Consider the following 21,272-nt stretch of genomic DNA (forward strand, 5'->3'; position numbering starts at 1 on the left):
AGGAAATTTGCAGAATTTCATTGAATATTTCTCATAGACTTGGTCATGCCTTAGACATTATCCGTAGAGCTTTTTTCTTTTTTCATTGAAACGTAGAGACATACCACATAGTTTTATGGATAATTAATTACCATGCATTAAAAATAATTTAGATTATAAGTAATGTCTGATATCTTCTATCTACTCATAAGTAAAATCATTTATTAAAAAATAAATCAGTTCATTTTTTACTGAGAGCACATTAGGAACAGTAAGAAAAGAAACAATAATGCTGAAATAATCATATTGAATGCTAAAGAAGTTAATACATCTTAAGCTTTCTTTAAGAAAATGCATGGGCTTAAATTTGTGGTCTGTTAAGAAACTACAGAGCTACCAGGATTTTAAGTAATAAGTAACAATAAAGCCCAAATAGATCTGTTGCTTCATAATTATTGTCGTGAGTAAAAATCATTGATGTTTTCTATTCAAAATTACAGCATCTTTGGGACTGCAAGAGAGGCCTAAAGGATGAAAAATAGTCTATGTCTTCATATGTTTATTTTGTTTAACAATAAAATAAAGTTCCATTCTTGTTAATCGGGACACAGATAAATTACTTTCTGACCTACAATATTGCCGTATAATCTTGGAATCTGTCTTTTACAAACTTTTATCTCATCCTTTAGAAGTTCAAGACCTAAATGACTGTATTATGTTCTTATAAAGGTTTAATTTTAATGGAAAAATAAAAATCGTTTACATTAAGGAGTGCTAAAGAAAAAAAAAAAATTGGAACGTTCTTCTGTTTGCATCATTCACCTTTAAATTCTCTCTTGATTTGGGATTCTTTTTCCTATTTAATTTCATAAAATAACGATTAAATTATATACAGTACTTGACCCTTTCAAGTGATTTATGTTTTTCAAAATACAATTCTATTTTCATGTTACTGTGCAGTGAAAGAAAATTAGTTATTTGAAATGATAAATGTTTCTTTATAACCAATGAATTGCCTTCTTCCACTTTCGGCTTCTCCCATCAGGGGTCGCCACAGCGAACGAGTCGCATGGTAGATTTGGCAATGTTTTACGCCGGATGCCCTTCCTGACGCAACCTTCTCAAACCGGGCTTGGAACCGGCAGAGGTAGAGAAGGGAACCAATGAATTGCCTTAAGTCTGATAAAACTGTACATCAGACTCACTTCAAAACTCTGCATCTGGCTAAATGAGGAAAAGGTTTTCAAAACAGAGGCAAAAGAAAAAGAAAAATGTTCCGACACTTTAGGATGGACCCTTTCTCTACACCTTTGCTGTTACATTTCATTTTTCAGTATTTTTAAAGGTAAGACTCTATAAGACTGTATATATATATTTACACATATATAATACAGCCTGTTTTAATTTTCTATATTTGGGGGGAACAGTCTTAGACATGCAGAAATACATACATGCATGACTGCTAAAAAAAAGAGCTGGTTTATAAGTAGCCGTAAAATAATCCAAATAAATATTTAAAATGGATGCACATGTTTATAAATAAGTGAATTGAATAAGTAGTAAGTAATTAATCTTCATCCAAAGTACTTGTGTAACTATGCAAATTGTCATTTGTTTTGTTAATTATATTTATTTGTTCTAAATAAATAAAAAGATGGAAAGAAAATAAATTGGGTACAACAAAATTGTTGAATTTGCAATTTAATATACTGCATAAATGAACAAATACAGTATGAACATTTTTGCAAGCAACAGCATTCTAATAATGAAATACATAAAATATGTTTTTTTGTCATTTTTCCTGAAAGGTGTTTATTGCATGGTACTTTATCATGTCAAATTTTAATTAATAATAAGTCCAATTTGTTCATTTATTATCTGGCTTATCTGTAGCAGAAAAAGCAGATTGAGAGATGCATCCTCGCCTCCTTCTTGGGTGGCGTCATCTTTCATCAATCCAGGTGTTCCAGAAAATTATTATCAGCTAAACTGCTGCAAAACACATGCAGGGAACCTACATATGTGTGGACTGCAGTGAATTACTTGTAAACAAAATGGAATTTACTGTACCTCAAGATTTATACACAAAACAATAATGTCTATGCAAACCTGATAGAGAAATACAGCTTAATCGGTTTCAGAGGGAACTCTGAAAATCACAAAAAATAGGATAAAGTATCATAAAATATCTAAAAAAAGCAAAACAATCCCATATCTGAAGCATAGTGGGAATGGTGGAAGATGCAAATGTTTAAAAAGTGGTTTTAATTTCTCTTTATGAAGGTAAAAATAATCCTTTTCAATATTTCATAGGAAAGTTCAACTTAGGTGAAGCTAAAACAACAGTTTCAATTAAGTCCATTTTCCACATACTGTCTTATGTGGATTGCTTTGAGAATAATTCTAAAAGTCTTAATTAGCTCTACAGTTCTTTGCACTCCCCATTTGTTATGAAAGAGGTTCCCCATGAGCCAGTCATGGGTCTGCAGATGGAGTGAGATGAGAAGCACAGTCTCCACTCTTAGATGGAGCGGATCATGCATGCTGTCTCAAGTTTCAGCCTCGTTTTTACTTTTTATCCCTCTTTGATGAGGTTCTGCCAGAGTCTTTTTACCACAGAGTCACATTATCGAGGTTTGCAAAACCAGGATTCTTTCTGAGCTCCCAATATGTGCTGTTCGTCAGCCACACATCCTGTCCAGAGGAGTCTTTGGCTTTCCTGAGGACAAACATGGAAATATAAACATGCACAATATTTAACACCAGTGTCTCACATAGCAGACAAATTACAAATAAAGGGAAAGTTTCAAAATAAAAGACTTTTTGTAGCTTAATTTCCTTAAATCCATTCAGTTGTTTTTACTGGTTGATGAAGGACTAATTAAAGGTAAAAGTATAACTTTTGAGTAAAATTCCAAAATGCTGATGTGACTCACAAGCACAAAGGTGTAAATACATTAAAGTCCCACTCTAATCATCTTTTGCTGATTAGACCCCCAATCTAACATCAGCCGTGTAACAAAAATGGGAAAGAAATGTTGGAGCTATCCACCTGCACAGTTTAGAGTCATATACTCAGATTTGGAAAGCAAAGACGATCATGGAGATGCATTACAAGGAGATGCATCAGAATGGAGCGGCACAGGGAGCTTGTGGACCACCCAGCCTGTTTTCTATGTAACAAATAAACTCTTTTTCAAATGCCATTTTTGGATCTGCTCCTGATTTACAACAATTTGAACAAAGAAATACTCAGAAATGCAATTTTAAACTTAAATTTCCTCCATCATGAAAAAAAATGCCACAAGAACGTTTTAAAAAACACCAAAAACATGAATTTGATTGGAGTGGTACTTTAAGTGATTAAAACTTACTTGAAAAAGCGTGGGACATGCTCCTCCCCTTTTTTGGAGAGCTCCTTCCTCCGTTCCCGCTGCTTTTCCTCTATGTCATCTTTCATCTTGTCTGCGTCGGCTACTTTTCCCTCCTCCAGCATTCTGCAGAAAGTTTAAAGATGTTTTCCTGTGTTTACCAACCACCTCCAAGCACCTCTACTACAGTATTAGGTGTAAACTTATTCTGCTTTGGATTCTCTAAATAAGGTAAATTCTTTCAAATCTACTCTTGGTTTTCGATCATAGAAAGGATCAAATAGATGGGGATGTTTGACCTTTGGTCTGGGCGTAGGCGGGTGTCGGTGGGAGGCAGAAGAGGCTTCAGGTCTGGGGTGAGTTCATTCAGCTCCATGGCAAAGGTGGAGAAGCCATAATAAATCAAGTAATCCTTAGGCTGTGGATCTGTCAGACAACAAACGCCTCTCAGGTAAGCTGCTCCACCAACCTGACTCTTTTGGTTTCATTCTGTCGGATGTCAGGTTTTAGCAGAAGCAGCATTGAGTCATTTTACTTTAGTGTTTTATAGATAGTCTGCCTTCGCTTTTAGACTTCTACTAGTTCAAACTTGAATTTCTTGGCCAGTTATCTGGGAAGTAAAAGGCCAAACTTACTCGGCTTCCAAACACATTTTGGAGTTGGAAGAGTGTCACAGAAGATTCCTTCGTGCCAAAGTCCTCCAAACCGGTGAATGACATTACCGCTTTGGTCGATCACCGTCCCCTGCACCTCATTCTTGTTGGTGTCCGAACCCCAGTAACGAGACTTCAAACACAATGTCACGTGATGGTAAACACTTGGTCCGACAAGTTGAGTGACAGCAGACAAAAGTTTCAGTCACCTTGACAAATGTGATCTTGCAGGAGCAGATGCTGTTTTTGAGATTTTGGATGGTGACCTCTCCGTAGTGCTCCAGGTACCGCTGCTGACTCAGCACATTATGGATGCAGGTCACAACCTTGTTCCACTCATAGTGATCCCCATACCTGCCAAAATATCCAAAACAATCAGTCAACAAAAATCGAGCAGCTTAGGTCAAAATGTTTTGTTTTCCTAGATAACAGAAATTTTATTTTTCACTTTCTGTAGTAAATGATTTAATCTTTTAGATAAAAAGCAAAAATACTGACTGATCCAGACTGACAGGTCATTTCATTAAACAAGAAATACTTAAAAGACAGGTTTTACACATTTGTAATGTTTTCATGACAAAACTCCCAGTAGATGGCGCCCTCAGCAGCTGTTTGGAAAGACCACTGTTAAAAAAAATGGCACCTCACAAGCTTTAAGATGAAGTTCTCTTACTTTGGCAAAGTCACATTAACCTTTCCTGTTGGCACAATCTCCAGTGATTTTCCCCAGAATTTATTTTTCCACCTTTGATCTGTGAAGAAGTGGAAGTTGATGTAAAAGGCAGCAGTAGCAACAGCATTTTTAAAGTCTTTTAGGAAATGTTATAATAAACAGCAGTTTCCCTTTGGTAACAGAAGCTTCACCTTGCCAAAAGGTGAAGTTCTCTGATTGTGCATGACAGGCTGAGATGGGAGGGTGGTGGCAGACCTGATGAAACAAAGAAAAGGCTCAAAGTGGAGTATTAGAAACTGCAGACTTGTTTTTACCTTGACTTTAGCTGCAGAGACAGCTCAAAACAATTCATAAAAATGGAAATATCCTAAATAGTGACCACCAAACACTGTTGAACTCCAGGTAGAAGACACACAACAAATAAGAGTAATAATCATGCAAGTGATTGAGCTAGCTACAAACTTTTGATTGACTGGCTGAGGAAACAAAACTTTGCTCTTCAATTTGTTTCAAGAATCTAAACCAGGGGTCTGCGACCTGTGGCTCCAGAGCTACAGGTGACTCTTTTACCTCTCCATTATGGGGTAAAAAAACAAAAAGTTTTTTAATCTAAAAAAGTAACCAAAAAGTAAATGCGATGGAAAAAAAATAGTAAACCAAGTCAATCTTTATTCAACTCATTACCAAACAGTTGAAGGGCAGTGTGTGTTACAGTCTGACTAAATAAACATGTTGACAGATTTTTGAGCACCATGTATTCAGAATTAAGGTGCACCAGATTATGAGGCAGATTTTCTATTTTTAAGCAATTTAAATGATTTTATGTGTTCCTTATGGTTCAAAAATACAGTAGAGCTCATTTGATTAGCTCTGATTTCGTTTTTACAAATTTCTGGCTGAGATGCAACACAAATGGTAAAATGAATTGTTTGTTGTTTTTTTATCACTGCTGTCATTACACTAGACTATATTTGCTGGATTTGCTCACATTTGAAAGGAAGTCATGTGAACGTCTAACAGAAATTTTAAACTATTTGATATTTTGGAAAAAGCTTGTCTTCTCTTTATATTTATGTTTTATACATGCAAACACAATAGTTCATTTATATTTCTCATAATTGCAACAGTAACATGGATATAAATCGGTGCCTGATGTTTCTGAAGGGTGAAGTAGATTGTGGCTCAATTTAAGTTGTGGTCAGTAAAAAATCAGTCTGAATGGCTCTTTAAGTTGAAGGTTGCAGACCCCTGATTTAAACTCTCACAATCTTCAGTCCACTATAAAGCCATTATCAGTCTTTGGTTCTTTATTTCTTCATTTGGTTTTCTAAAGACATTAAAGAGATGTTGAGAGAGATGAGACGTTGTCTTCACAAACTATTTCAAGAATTTCCACACAAAAAAAAAAACTTAATGCACTTTTCAGCGAGTTAGCTATAATGTGAGAGGAAATTAATCTTCATCTGCCTGTTTTCCAAACTAACGTAAAGTCATTTTTGGCTGCAGGTAGTTCCACTTAACCTCAAATATAGACGTATGGGGAAACACCAACAAATGAAACCTACAGTCATTATGCATATTGCAAAAACAAGCCATAAGAATAAGTCATTAATTATTAAAAAAACACCAGCATTTTATTCCATAAATAACAATTACCGGTACTAAAGGTTACAGATATAAAAATTACATAATACAATGCAAATCATTCTTGCACAGAATATACAAAAACTGCTAGAGGAAAGAGAAGGAGAATATTTACCAGGAAAGTAAATGAAACAACTTTGTGTAAAGACAACACAAAGAATATGTCACCTCTGTCTGTGGGGTGAGGTTGTGAAATAACATGGGGGAAAGTATCAAAATGAGGAAAAATGTAACACAAATTAAGAAAAAACACAACTTACTAGCTTTTTTGAGCACTTTATCTCTTTCGCCTATCATGTTTAACTATTTTGTTTTGTGTTTGAAAATAAAAGGAAATCAAATCAGGATCGTTATCTGATTTTTAATACTTTAATTTAGTGTTAATCTGTGGTGACATGAAGGTAAAGAAGAATTGTTTTAAGGTTCGCACGCAGATTACATGACTGTTTTTGAGAATGGTAATGTATTTTAACTTCTTCGAGAACAACAGTCGCACCGGGGAAGTAAAGTGCATCCTCACACATTAAACCCTGAATCAGCAGCGATCTGAAAGTGTTTGAATTAATAGAAGGGAAGTGCAGAGAGAGGATATAAAAAAAATTAAAGACAGCAAGACAAATTCAGATGAAAGCTCTTAGACAGCCAAAAAACTGAATTCCCTGTTACGTTTTTTTTTTTTTGTTGCCACATATTTGCTCAGTTGATTAAGCACAGGATCGATTCCCAGGGTGCTGATTGACCTTGATTCAGTGTGGATCCTTAGGCAGGACCCTTTCATGCTGCTGTCTAACTATGTAGTCACAAGCCTGTGCCGGTTCTCAGCCAGGATAAAATACAGGGTTATATCCAGAAGGGTATCCGACGTAAAAATCTCTGCCAAACCACCTGTGCAAATCAGTGAAAGCTGTTTCGCTGTGACAGAATGTACTGAAAGGTGAACAACAGCCTGGTCCAAAAACCGAAAAGAAAATCACAAAAACTTTTACTTTTTACTCTTTTTTTTTTCCTCCAGCTTTAAGAAAGCCTCCATTCCTGTTTCAGGTCTGTTTCTTGGCTCTTGCAGCAAAGCCACCTCACCTGCTCACTGATGAACTGAAAGCCTCGGTCTTCTCGGATACATTCGTAGGTTTCTCCCAACACCGGGTTGAAGGGCTTGTAGCGGTTTCTAAACATTGCAGTGGAGTAACCAGAAATAGCAAATGCAGCTATGTAAACCTGGAAAATACAAACACAAATGCTCTTACAATGTTTTGCAACAAAGCATGACTTCATAAAAAATAAACCAAAAAGGCCAATGCTTTTGGTTTTTCATGTTATTGTTTGATTCAATTTTTATGTAAAACAGCATGATTTTGACAGAAAAAAAAAAACTTTTTTCCTATAACTGTTTTTATTCTCATCTGGCTTCTTATCCTGTTTTTTTCTATTTTGCTGGAATTCAATCATGAGATAAATAGGAAACCATTGTTTGCTGTTGTGTGTGATTCCAAACTGTTACTAACATTTAACCTGTTCATCCCTATTCACCACCAATTGAAAATAACTGCATATGTATTACAAATGATTGTGTGTTAATAAATTGTTGTTATTGATCAGGAAAAAGTAAATAAAGAACAAAGTTTCTAAATTTGGGTGAAATCCCACCATCCTCTGGAAGGGGTCTGGAGTGTTGCAGGCCGTGTCCAGCAGCTCGCTGTATTCCAGCTCTTCACACAACCTCTGCAGCAGGTTAACCGGCTCATTGAGAGCCGCCGGCATGGACACTCGGGCCAGATCTTTACCTGAGGAGAACCAGCAACTGAGCCTTAGAGGCTTACACAGTTGGAGACCTGTTTTGTGCTGTGATGAAGCGGAAGACTCTTGCCTATGTTGTTGTAGAGGATGGCCATGAGGCCCACGTGGCTGTTGTCAGGACAGTGTGCTGGCAGTGTTGTCCGGCGTCCTGTGCTCTTAGGAACAAGACTATTAGGAGCTCTGGAAATGCTTGCTCTGTACTTCCGAGTTGCTGATGCTGCAGAGTTGGAGAAAAGAATCACAATGCTGGAAATGATGAAAAAGTTAAATAAAAGTCTTTAAATTAGATGGCTGTTCTGGACCAAAAGAGCTAAAGTCCGATCCGTTTTCAAAGATATTGACACTGGAAAATTAATTCTAGTGGGAATTAGGACATTTTTGGCCAGAATGGAGAAAATGCCTTTAAACAAAACCTTGTTTCTGAATCTTGTTAATTTTTACCAGTGGGACTTTATTGACAGATTTAATAAAGTTTGCTTCCAGTTTTTTTGAATTATTAATATTGTATTTATTTTTTGGTGGTGTAGACACAGTAACCTATACCAAAACCTATACCAAATGGAACTTTTTAAACTTGTCGATCTTTAACCTCACCGTTTGTTTTTGGAGACAACAACCGTCCCCTTTTGACCCGCCCTAACTGACAGAGCAGCCACTACACGCCCCTCACTCTTCCTCTCTGCCCCTGCCACCCTGGTCAAAGCTTCATATGACAAATTAATTTTAAAAAATACGTTTTCTCTAAAATGTGCCTTTTCTGTTGGTCTTAGGTCCATAGCAACCATTTTATGTTTTGGTTGCCCGGGGATGACAAAAAGGTCTAGAAAATCTTTAGAAGAATGGGCAAAAAAACCCGTTTAGATTTCCTTGGTTTTCTGTCAACCACACCCACATTCCTAAAATGTTGTATCTTGTGTCATATTGTTTCATTCAGCTTGAGCAGACTCCAGTGAAAAATAAGTAAACAGCAGTGGAATGCTACTTTTGAGAACTTGCCACACTAACCCTGTTCAACATCTACAAATTCCAACTTTTTTTTCCAAGTAGCTTCCCATTGATGCTCGAGAACTTAGGAGGCAATAGATTGAAATCCCTAGGAGGAGTTCAAATTTGTGGATGGTACTAGAGGTGATTTTTTTTCTTTTGGAAAATTCTGGATGACGCTGAAGACATTATCAGTTGTTGCACTCACCATGTCCCTCCTCCGGTTCAGAGTTGGTGGTGCTTCCATCACTGAGTCCAGATTCATCAGACACCTCAGAGGAACTGCCCCAGACAACGTCGTCACTGGCATCAAAGTACTCGGCAGCTGAATCTGCCACAGAGGGGGGTCCGTGGGACGGTGCAGGCTAATGGTTGAGAAGGGTAAATAAACAGGAAAACGAAAGGCAGTGTTAATAAATAAAAAGGTAAAATGTGGCAAAGCTAGATGCATTTCTCTTACCACAGCTAGTGTATTTGACCGGTGCTCATTGCTGGTTTCCCAGGATTCTTGGAGCTTCTGTCTTTCCAGGGACAACGATTCATGAACCGACTTCAGAGAAGCCAACACTAAGAGAGCAGAGAAAATTCAAGCAACATCCAGTTATTTCAGCAATCTTGTTGACCATGATACTCCAAAGAAAATTATCTAAAAATGTGGTCATTAATTAATTCAAAATAGTCAAGAGGTGTGTCTTTTTTTCTGACCTCGGTTTGAGATGGCACAGATGTCCTGCTGGATTTTCTTGCTCTCAGGTGAGAGGACAGAGGGAGGGGACAGCTGAGAGGAGACGTAGTCCGGGATGTTGGGCACTGATGCTCCAAGGTGGGAAGAGCCACTCAGGTGGCTGGAGGACAGCTGTGAGGCGAACAGGAGAGGTTACAACAGTTACCCATCTGCTATCATGTGTCCAGGTGTCACAAGAAAATCTATCAATGAGCAGCCAGGGGAAAAGCAGCAATTTTATAGATTGCAAGGAACACTTCAAGCTGCAAATGCATAAATATTACATGTATTTCTTTACGAATCAGGTGTCTGCAGCTGAAACAGATCCAAGTGCTCCTCTGAAAGAAGAGAACATGAAGTCTGAAACACTGTTCTTGTATTGCACCTGCTTATTGAACATCTGAATACTGCATAACCTTTTTTCAGGTTCTCCACATTGCGTCCAAATTGGGTCATCTTGTGATCCAAAGCAAGAGAGGACTAAATACTAGGGGTGTGTTTTTGCATGAGTCTGGCGATTTGATATGTTTCACGCTACGCGTCTCAAGTGTTTCTTTTTATCATCTTGGGCCCACTTCAGAGCACCACAATTCGCGTTTTTTTATGATACTGGCAGCAATGTGGCATAGAGTTTCGATTCGGTACCCAATCCCAAGCAAAAACTAAGTAGTACATGTCTCATAACAACAAAAACTGACTGAACATTCAGTATTTAACACAAACTGATTGTCGTGAGATCTTGTTGTTGTGGTGCGGTGTGGAACTGCTCAAAGAGCAAACTCAAATTTTGTAAGTTTTTGTTTCACTTTAATCTTTTTTCTTTTTTGGATGACAACTGCATGGTATTCTAAAAACTTGATTCTCTTTCGTCTGATTTTTTGTCTTCTGTATGGAGTCAGAAAATGACAGCAAAGATTCGCAAGAACCATAGCAACAAAAATAAAAATGATGAAACTATTTTTCGGCAGTTAAAGAATTTACTAAACGGTTTTTCGTTCTTCCTTTTTTTGGTCGTTTTTACAGCTTTTTCACTTTAACTGTTTGACAGCTTTAATCTCAAAGTTTCGGTTTAAAGTTTTCTCTATAATAAAACTGTACATACCATAATTTTAATGGGAAAGAAACAGCTCAGTGGTAATATTTTGTAATTCATTTGGACAGTAAAATTCCAAATTGAGTTTTACCTTTAAAAATCTAAAATCTTTAACTTTTCTTTGGATTAACGTTTTAATCTATAGGATAAATGCTCAAATTTTTATATATATATATATTTTTTTGCAACTATTAAAGGAAGAACTGATGCAATATTGAACTACAAAAGAACACAACTATTTCATGAAATTAAAACCGGCAACTTGTTCTGCAAAAAAGCAAAAGCAAATGTGCAATTCTATGAGCAGCCTCGTGACACTGAAACAGGGATTCTTTGAGATAAGCTTGTATACTGCTCTTCATGTGATGGTGCAGCAGTAATTATAGTTTGTTCAGAGTCCTTAATAGTGAAGACAGATGGATATGAAGTGTGGTGAATCAGTAGTTTGTAAAAGGTTGTTAAAACACACCGTGGTCATTCTAGAGTTGAAGCATTACCAGCTGTAATTAACACCAATTCTAACTACAGAGGCAAAACACCTAAAACTTAAACCTAACACTGAACATGCTAATGCAGGCATAAAAGTCCCAAAATAACTGTTGACATTAGTTGTAATGAATCATACAATGAATAAAAAACATTATTAATCAAAGTTTTATTTATGGGTATATATGGACAAACTGGCATATCCAATAAGCACCTAGACCCATTTTTCCCCTGAAAGAAAAATATGTGTGATTTAGGTCCCACAGACCAAGTGGACCACAAAACACATCTCTGATGGTTTTTCTCTTAGATTATGTCACCATGGGTCCTTTATCAGAAGCCATCTAGTGGCTATTTGGTCAACTGACATGGTTTCATTTGGGTCAATTTCAAACAAGCTTAAAAAAATGACTTGAGTTGGTAAAAACACAATTTTCACGATTCCAGAAAGCCCGTTTTTTTACTTTACTTTAAAAAATATTGCTTTGATGACTTTTTCCATTCTAAATGACAAGCAAAGGAAGTGAAGTGTGTACTACATATGTGAAATAAATTGTTTGTCATACAAAGGTGTAACTAATTATATTTTTAAAATTGCTTTTAAATTAATAAAATTTAAAGGATTCCTTTAAATGTAAAAGGTAAAGATGTGTTTCATTCTTACTGTCCAGATGTTGTTCATGTTATCAGTTACACCTGTGCTTTTCCTGCAAGTCAGAGTAGATAGAAGGAGGGGAAAAGGCTTTACGAAAGCATACATAGTGCTTTCTGTGTTTTCTTTGCGGGTTTACAATACAACTGCAGAACTTGACGGTCTCATAAACGTCTGTTTACTCTGACTTGCAGCTCAGACAAAACGTGGGGAAGTGGATCTAAAGCCAAAGGATTCTAACTTCTAATGAGCAAGCAAATGTATTTAACTGATCTCTGATTTCACATGGTGTTTGAATGTTTCTGCAGAGAAAGCATGGAATTGTTGTTGTTTTAGGAAAAGTATTATAAGCAAATACTGTATACCAGACTAAACCGCAAAAACCTGAAAAAAATTAGAAAAAAATACCTTTGCTGATTTAAGAAAATCATTTTCATTAAAACAATGTAGAAGTTTTAGAAACATTTGAAGGGTAACTTTATTTCTGTAATTCTCAGCAACTAATGATTTTTGAAAGAGCAAATGTGAAGAAAAAAAAAAGGATAGCTTGTTTGTTTTTATTGGTCAAGTCACGTCTTCAGGATCTTAAAGACGAGTCTCACGTCACGTCTCAAGATGCCCACTATGTTGGTAACTCACCGATTTGGTAATCCCACGAATAGGCTTTGGATTAAATTAGAGAAAGGCTCCAAAATGTTAATGAGTAGTTACCAGTGACACTTAATGTATGCATTCTATCACAATCCATTTTAAATAAGTATAAACCTTCACACATGTGAAGAGTCAAATCAATACATACACATTTAAAGACGTTGCAGAACGTTCTTACCATTCCCAGGGCTTCCACTCTGGACAATGTGCGTGAGTGGCCCCACATCTTTCCTGATTTTGATTTCTTTGGCTTCTCAAGTGAGATGTTCTGCTCCAAAATAATTTATGATCAATATTTTTTTATTTATGTTTAACTAAAAATTAGATAAATTAGATTTTTGCATTTTGTCAAATGAAGACTATTATATCCACAAAATCATCACTTTTTTGTCCCTGTGTTTATACCTGTATGCTGATGATGCGCTGCAGTTCTCCATTAGTAAAGGTCTGGCCCACCTCCAGATTTTGGAGCCTCTGGATTAGGCGGTTAAGCTCAGAGAGATCCAAATTACAACGGTTCAACTCTGAAAGTAAACATAAGAGGTTTATTCTCTTCCTGAGTTTCTACCACGGGATTCCTAACACTCTGGAGGTTACCAGGGACGGCTGTATTCTTCCTAGTATACACATTTTAAACAAATAAATATCTTCAAAAGACATTAATTTTGTTAAAATGATGGTAATAAATCAAAAAAACTATGTGTTGCATTTGTTAACTTTAATTAATGAAGGGTCACATTTGTGGTCCATAATCATTTTATTTTGCATCTGCAGGGGAGTGTTACCTTGAGCACACGTGTCTGGGTGATGGCTCTGCTGCAGCCAAGCAGACACCTTTGTGTTTACTGCCGTGTTGGTTGAAGGTAGTGCTTGAGATGCTCCAGCGGAATCCCCCAGTTCTGTGCCCTGTTGAGGGGAAAATACAAGAGAATTCACTCAATGGTTGACATACGTAACTCATTTGTAAAGACTGCACTGCTATATTTTAATAATTTGAATTTTTATGCAGGCAGTCACCAGATCTCCATTTGTCTGGGCTTGTCGTGTCCCACCCCGGCTGTGAGCATGAGCTGTCTCATTCTTCTTGAAGAAGCGGTGGGCCTGTAGCTTAGTTACCCAAATGTAAAAGAGATCCGGGCTTTTTGCCTTTGAGAGGCAAATAAACAATTCTCTAGTCATTGTGAGGAAACAGCATTTCTCAATAGTAAAAAATGATCAGAATTTGATGATCATTCACCTTCATATGATAGAGAATGTCACCTGTGTCCAGGTCAATCCGGTTTGCTTTCTTGTTTACCGTCATGACTGCCAGACTGACATCCAGGGAACCCTGGATACGTCCTCTAGAAACCTTTAAGAAATAAGAGCTTCAGGTGTTTGACAAAAGACGGTACTCAGAGGTACTCTAAGGTAGTCAGATTCAATCAAAGAATAAATAAAGATTGACAGTAAAAGGATACATTTGGACAGAAAATAAAAATATAGATAACAAGGAAGATACAATAATAAGTATACTAAATAGTACTCAAATAAATTGAGAAAAGCTGCATTTATACACATATTTTTACACTTATTTGGTGTCTAAAATAAGATTTTTTGGCAATTCTAAAAAAACTTGTTTCACAAATGGAAAACAATTTCCTTTTTTGTAGACAAGATATGATGTTAAACAGTTGTTCTAACATAATTTACTGACTGTTGTTTTTTTTAGGGGTCACTCACATCTTGTTGATTTTTGGAGTAGCGTAAGGTTCCCCCATCTAAGACGAAGTATCGCTGAAAAAAAAAAAAATTCCCTTTAAAAGGAGAAAATTGAATGAAAAAAGTGTTGCTCTTTTCTGACTGACGTCAAATACTTCTCACCTTGTGCCACCCTTTAAGAGGCCACTTTCTCCTCTTTAGAAGATATCCTTCACAGATTCCTGGTGGGGTCATTTCCTGAGGATTTTCACTTGCACGCATTTCTACTACAAGGTCATCAATCACCTCCCAGTCTTTGATCATCTATGGAAAACATAACTGAGAGCTCATGATTAACACCTAATAATGTTGCTAATATTATTGCCTAATAATTATTGCCAAAAGTTGGATTGATATTTTTACCCATAATATGTAAACAGTATCTCCAGTGCTCTATTAACATTTAAGGGGACATTTCATCAGAAAAATCATTCCAAAAGAAAATAAAGAACTTAACAAATACAAACAGCATTTTTTTATATTTATGGAGGATCTGACAGGTTTGAAATGTTAATGATTTAATCCTATAATTTAAGAAAATGTTTGTTTTCATTAACCTTAATTTATAAAGAAAAAATATTCACTAATAGTCACAACTAAAAATACTCAAAAATACTCACTTTATGAATTTTTAAAAATTGACAAAACTCAATACAATTTTGTGAGCCAATTCATATTGTACTTTTTTCAAATCAGTTGTTTTATTAAAAACTGACTTCCTTAAAATACATATCTTATACAATTTGTGATATTAAAATTATGTTAAAAATTATGTTATCAATTTAAACTCTCTTTGAAAGGAAGAACTTCTGTTTTGTTTTTCACATGTAATTAATTTGTTGCTTTTTTAACCTGTTTTTACTTTCTCATTCTACTTATTTTGTAATATATATTTTTTAACGTACACTAATATTTGCATTTATTAATGAAGCAGTTTGCTTGTAGTTTGTATGTTTTTTTTTGGGGGGGGGGGGTTCCTCATCAAGTAAATTTGATATTTGCTTAAAATGTAACAATATATTTTTTAAAAAGCATTGAATCCTACAATATCTGTCAGCTTTTACTGCTCCTGCCTTTTAAGGAAAATGTATCTAATGTTAAAACTGGCTGTAGCGGTAAAGCAAGGCTGTAATAAAAAGGTTGAGTGATGTGTGGCTCACCTGTCTGGAATGGCGAGATGACAGAGTGCTGCTGCTCTGGGAGAGGGCCCGCTTGTTCCACGTCACTGAAGTCTTCTCCAGACCACTCGCCAGCGACTGGCTGCGATTGAGAGAACTTCCATTGGAGTCCATTTCAGAGCATGGACCTCAAAACCTGCTCCATGTGGTGACTGGCAGCTTGTTGAGGAGTAAAAGAAACATCAAATAAAATGCTCTGCTCTACAAGTGGGACAATTTTAAAACCATTTCTATTTTTCTTTGATTTTCCTTTTTTTGCATTGAAATGCATGATTTTAAAAACAGTGTAGTGGTAGTTTAAACAAATAACCAAAATGGACAGACATGACCTTCCTTTAAAGCCTCTGACTGATGTTCTTTAGGGTGAACAGTATAATCCACTGGGTTGTGTAACTTATTGAGCATTCTCTTTTAACAGTTGGCTGCAGAAGCTTCCTTAACCAAACCCCCATCCCACCTCCCAGCACAGAGCAGATCAGGCTGCTCAGCCTCTGAGTCCCTGACAGGGAGAAAAAAGCGGAGAGATCCACACAAAATCACGGGTGCTGATTCAACATGAAAACAGAAAACGTTCAGCCACACATACATCCCTTTTTGAGTCAACAGAAAACACTGACCGTACAATCAAAGAGAAATTTAATAGTATTTGAGAAAATTGATAGCCTGGTTTGTATGTGGGAATAAAATGATTGAACTTTCCCTTTAAAAATCAAAAGTTAGACAGATTAAAAAGAAAAATACATTTACTCAAAAGCAAAAAATAAACTATTTTATCTTTTATTTTGAAACTGACAAATAGACTGTGCAGTTGTGTTATAAAATGTATTGAAACACTTCAAACACTTTAAGCTTGTCAGTTGCTTGATAATTCTTATAATTTTAAAACTAACTGAAATGTCTGATTTATAAAAATTCAATTACCAAAATTGTCTATTTTGATAATAATAGTACTTTTTTAATTCTGGATCTCAAAACTTTTCACTAAACTATTTGTCTTTTGATCATCTCCTGAAATCATTTCAAATGAAGAAAACACAATAAAAGGTAAAAAAAGAAAACTGCCTTAAAGGGCTCTTGAGAACCTCTATACCTTCACTGAACCACAAATACTGAGCGGAATCTTCAGGAGAAATTTCATTTAAACACTTCTGAAAGAGTCGGCTCAGGTAAACTATTAATAAAGTATTTTAACTGGAACCAAAGCAGAACTGTTGTCCATTTTATACAGATTGCATGTTTCCCATTTTCTATTTACACCTGTCATAAAAATAGAGCATGTATTTACCGTATTTTCCGGACTATAAGTCGCACTTTTTTTCGTAGTTTGGCAAGGGGTGCGACTTATACTCCGCAGCGACTTATATTAGAAATAAATTGAAATAAATACAGTGTTAACCCTCCTGTTATGTTCATTTGTGAGGAACAGAGATGATGTTCCTGGGTCAATTTGATGTATGAGGTATGTTAAGTGTTAAGAGGATGTTAAGTGACTCAGAGAATCAGCTAACTTTTTTTTACAGTAAGATCTTGAAGGCTAACAACATAATATTCTATTTTCCATTGATTTCATAGATTCAGAAATGCAATAAAAGTGAAAACTGTTTCTACAAAAACAGGATTAAAACAGAGTATTAGTTGGCCAATGATGCTTCATGAAAGGAATAAATAAATAAGTATGAGAAATAATTACTGTGAAATTATTAGATAAACAGTCTGCTATGATTGTGTCATATGAGGTTGTGAAAGTTAAAATGCGACTTATAGTCCAGTGCGACTTATCTGTGTTTTTTTCTACTTTATAATGCATTTTTGGGCTGGTGCGACTTATACTCCGGTGCGACTCATAGTCCGGAAAATACGGTATTGCTTTTGTTTCTAACTGTGAAATAAAAGTGGGAAAAACACATTAAATATAATTGTAAAGATTTACTCAACATATTTGTCTGCCACGATAGAAGCTAAAAACGTTTTATTTTACCCTCAAACAGAGATTTTTAGGCTTTTTGATGGCTGGATGACTGGATTTTTCATTTTTTTAATTTAGACTTTCAGTGTTTTTTTAAAAATAAAACATATTGTAAAAATGTTGCCATAGCCAGATCAGCCAGTTTTAATGCCCTGGACAAAACATGTCCAAGAGGCCCCATTGGCTGCTTTATGAAACAAAAATCCAACAAACAATAAACTGAAATTGTTTGTTTTAAATTTTAAATTTATAAAGCCACAAAGAAACAAATGTTTAGGGATGTAAAGAAAAAAAGTTATATTTTTGTTGCATAAGAATTTTTTTTCTTATAGTAAAATTTTATATGTACAAAATAAACAGATTAAAAAGGATAGAAAAAAAATCAAGCATGTGTAAATAAGAAAAATGGCAAACACACCCAAGGGTAAACCAGAGAGTGGCTTTTGGGGGTTTTGGCCAGTTTTCTGTCTTGCTAATCCACTGATGCGACACCATGTCCAACACTGCCTGTGAGGAGAGGATTAACCTCTGCTTAATTGGTTTTTCTTCAAATGTTTTAAGATACTTTTAGCAACTTGGACACCAAGTAAGTTGATCTTAAAGCAGAGAGAACTCACACAGCATGAAAGAGCATGAGAATATTTACAAATTAAACCTTTCCAGTTTGAAAGACCCATGTCAAAGTCTACTTTTAATGTATAAAATTGCTCTAAAAAGTTTTACGCACTTTTCAAAATAAAAGGGATTTTTTTTCCAACTCTGTTAAAATACAAATTCCGTCATTTGTATTTTTGTTTTTACAAACAGGTGGGTTTTTGGATTTATAACAGGTTGGAAAATCTCCTTGTCAGAGTCCAGCTCTGCTGATGTGTTTTCGTGTTTTGTGCGTGGCGCGTGTGTGTGAAATGTGCAGATGTAAACCAGCTCTGGTATCCTTGGTGTTACGTAAGGGAAAGAGATGAGGGAAGTAACTGACCTCGGAAATGAAAGCATGATGTGGTGGAAACAGGATGAAGGGATTTGAAGGATCCTGAGTTTGCTTACTCAAGAGAAACCCCAGAGAACACACTTGTTTGGATTTTACACAAGAAAGGCATACTCTATTAAAGATTCCTAAATAAAAAGATCCATCTTTATAATTGAACTTTTTTTCATTTTTAGGTAATGTTAATTTAACACTGATAATATTTCTTGCTTTAAAAAAGCACACACACTCATATGGATGCATACAAATGGTGTCCAAACACAACCAAGGCGGAGACAGCATGCCAGGGGTGGAGTTACGATGCACAGATTATGTTGTTATAATCCCTTTTTTGTTTAGAAATTGAAGCAATGATGGATATGTCTATTATAATTGTTAATTCAGCAAAAGAGATTTTGGAATGATAATTCAGATTTATCTGGACTCTAAAGATAAAAGCTTTACAGTTAAACTGAATGTTATTTTATTTCAGCCATTTATTTTAAACCCTCTAATAGTATTTTTAAGTTAATTTGCAAGCTTCAATCTAAATCCATCCAAATAACAACACACAGACAGGTAGGACCTCTTAATCTTTAAGCCTTTAACATTTTTCTTGCGTCAAAATAGATGAGAACCAAACAAACTATGTTTTTTTTTGGTGCTGTTTAAATCAAAACAAATTCTTTCTTTTGTTTTCAATATCAATAAATGTATCTTTAAAAAGAAAAAAAAGCTCTTACCTGAAAATCCACTCATCATCTCTGTCCTTTCATTAATCCAAGACTAGTGTCATCTGCACATTTCTAATCTATGACAAACCATTGCTTCCGCTCCAAACCCTGCGTCCCCTTGTCCGTGCACATTCAAACAAAGCACTCCAAATACTTGTTATATTCACAGATGATCACTAAATCTGACTGTATAATCTGACAGGTCGTGCCCTCTCTGTGCCGGTGAGAGACATGGGCTGCCTCCAAATCCAGGCGCGGCTGTGCACCATGCGCACTGTGTTCTGAGCGTTATCCGCATTAGCTGGAATTACAGAGACTGTCTACAAGAGATGTTGATGGGGGTAAGTCTATGAGGCTCCTCTCACTGTGCCAATCAAGACTACACATTAAAGTGTACAGATCTGAAATAAAGCTGTGAATTTTCAAACTATAATTGAATATATAAAAGGGGATGTCACTGATTTTGCATTATTTCAATAATTCACAGCAAATTTTAGCTACTAATTAACATCACACCTATCATGAGAACTTCAATCATTTATCTACATTTTTCTTCATATTTTAATAATATAAACTATTAAATCATTCCTCATTGGTTTCCAATTATTTTCTCTCTTGCTGCAGAATTATCAGGCGTGAATTTTGAGTGTCACTAATGCCTTTCTATAAAAATCTGGCCATAATAGACTAATCGACCCAGATTACTGTGCTGTAATCTACAGATTAGCCACATGGACCAGTGACCACTTTTGCTTTGGTTCAACCTTTATTTATTTTTTTACTCTCCCACTGATGTGTTTTAACATTTTTCTATCTGCTGGGATTATTTAAAGACCTACTCCAATGTAATTAGTGTTTTTGGTGTTTTAACATGTTCTTAACATTTCTTATAATGATGATTATTTATTTATATATATTTATATTAAATATTTTATTTGTTTGTTCAAATTTTAGTGAATCAGAGCAAGATTTTAAAATGGCAAAATCTTGAAGTTGTTACAGAAAATTCACAACAGCAGGCCATAAGTTTCCTGCTCTGCTCCATTCTGATATATTCACTTGTAGATGAGCAGATCTATTTCCACATCCAAGCTGGTGTCTGGATCAAAACAATATGAATGGATAGCTCCAATACTGTTCTGCCTCTCTGTTGCACCAGTAATGTTAGCTTGGGGTTGTGAGCAGCTTTAAACTAGCAGGAGACTGTAAACAGGGGATGATGGGAAATGAAGCAGGCTCACTCTGTGCCACCAGTACCGCCCAAAGTAAGTCTTATTTTTACTGAAAGCGGCACAATCATAATTAAAGGGAGTATACCATGCTATCTGTAAGCCTTTTATAGTAAACTATAGCTATGTACATGATAATATATTACTTTTGGCACACAAAAACACATTTTCTTATTAATTTTTTGTTATTTTCCAGAGATCTTTTCCAATCCAGAAGATGACTCGGCCTCTGAGGCACCGGCTTTTGCTCTGTGGGTGCCACCCATTTAATGATGTGATCCTAGAGTCAGCCTTGGCAGCGTGTCTGCGTCTTGCCCACGAAAACAAACAACCTTCAAACTTTTGCAAAGATGGATGTGAATATTGTGAATATAAAATGAAAGCATTTTGGCTAAACACTGCCAGCTCTGTGGAAAAAGTGGGTGTTTGTGTTAACCTGGGGGCGGTGCTGGCAGAGCAGACTCGTCCTGGGGGGGGGTTTCTCACTGTTCTATGTCAGCTCGTGAGAACCCACTTGTTTTTGTGGGTTGGGAGGGGCTGGTGCTCAAAGAGCAGGTTTTTAAGGAAATACTCAGAAATGCATAAACGGATCAAAAATACAGCTTTGGGGTTTCTTTTTGTGAGGAATCAACATTATAATTCACTTAAAAGCTAAAAAATATATATTTTGCATGGTGTAGGCCAGGGGTCACCAACCCTGTGCCCGCGGGCGCCCATGAGCCCCCGAGCATCCCTTGTGGCGCCCCGCAGGGAATGC

The 21,272-nt window shown here is 36.0% G+C and overlaps 1 protein-coding gene across 2 annotated transcripts; it reads right to left on the bottom strand.

Annotated features, from left to right (window-relative positions):
* Window positions 1–1,663: 1,663 nt before the first annotated feature.
* On the bottom strand, window positions 1,664–19,599 carry osbpl7 (oxysterol binding protein like 7). 2 transcript variants are annotated; one of them, XM_023949692.1, is made up of 23 exons: window positions 19,296–19,599; window positions 15,605–15,781; window positions 14,568–14,708; window positions 14,427–14,480; window positions 13,942–14,055; window positions 13,722–13,850; window positions 13,490–13,610; window positions 13,110–13,228; window positions 12,883–12,972; window positions 12,693–12,716; window positions 9,804–9,954; window positions 9,559–9,665; window positions 9,307–9,463; window positions 8,185–8,331; window positions 7,965–8,101; window positions 7,398–7,535; window positions 4,868–4,931; window positions 4,677–4,755; window positions 4,213–4,357; window positions 3,986–4,136; window positions 3,650–3,776; window positions 3,354–3,476; window positions 1,664–2,698 (listed from the first exon to the last, which is right to left on the bottom strand). In XM_023949692.1, the coding sequence occupies exons 2-23, from the start codon at window positions 15,734–15,736 to the stop codon at window positions 2,590–2,592; spliced, it is 2,559 nt and encodes an 852-aa protein (XP_023805460.1). In that variant the 5' UTR covers window positions 15,737–15,781; window positions 19,296–19,599; the 3' UTR covers window positions 1,664–2,589. The 2 variants fall into 2 exon arrangements, with proteins under 2 accessions (XP_023805460.1, XP_023805461.1); XM_023949693.1 differs by lacking the exon at window positions 12,693–12,716.
* Between the last annotated feature and the right edge of the window lie 1,673 nt (window positions 19,600–21,272).

Source organism: Oryzias latipes, chromosome 19 (assembly GCF_002234675.1).
Source record: "Oryzias latipes chromosome 19, ASM223467v1".
Lineage (NCBI taxonomy): Eukaryota > Metazoa > Chordata > Actinopteri > Beloniformes > Adrianichthyidae > Oryzias > Oryzias latipes.

Excerpts from the sequence above, each read along its gene's own strand:
- osbpl7 (XM_023949692.1), bottom strand. The coding sequence starts at position 15,736 with ATGGACTCCAATGGAAGTTCTCTCAATCGCAGCCAGTCGCTGGCGAGT. Across the intron at positions 13,851-13,941 it reads ACATTCTCTATCATATGAAG|GCAAAAAGCCCGGATCTCTT; the intron begins GTGAATGATCAT and ends TGCCTCTCAAAG. Across the intron at positions 13,611-13,721 it reads CCCAGACAAATGGAGATCTG|GGCACAGAACTGGGGGATTC; the intron begins GTGACTGCCTGC and ends TCCCCTCAACAG.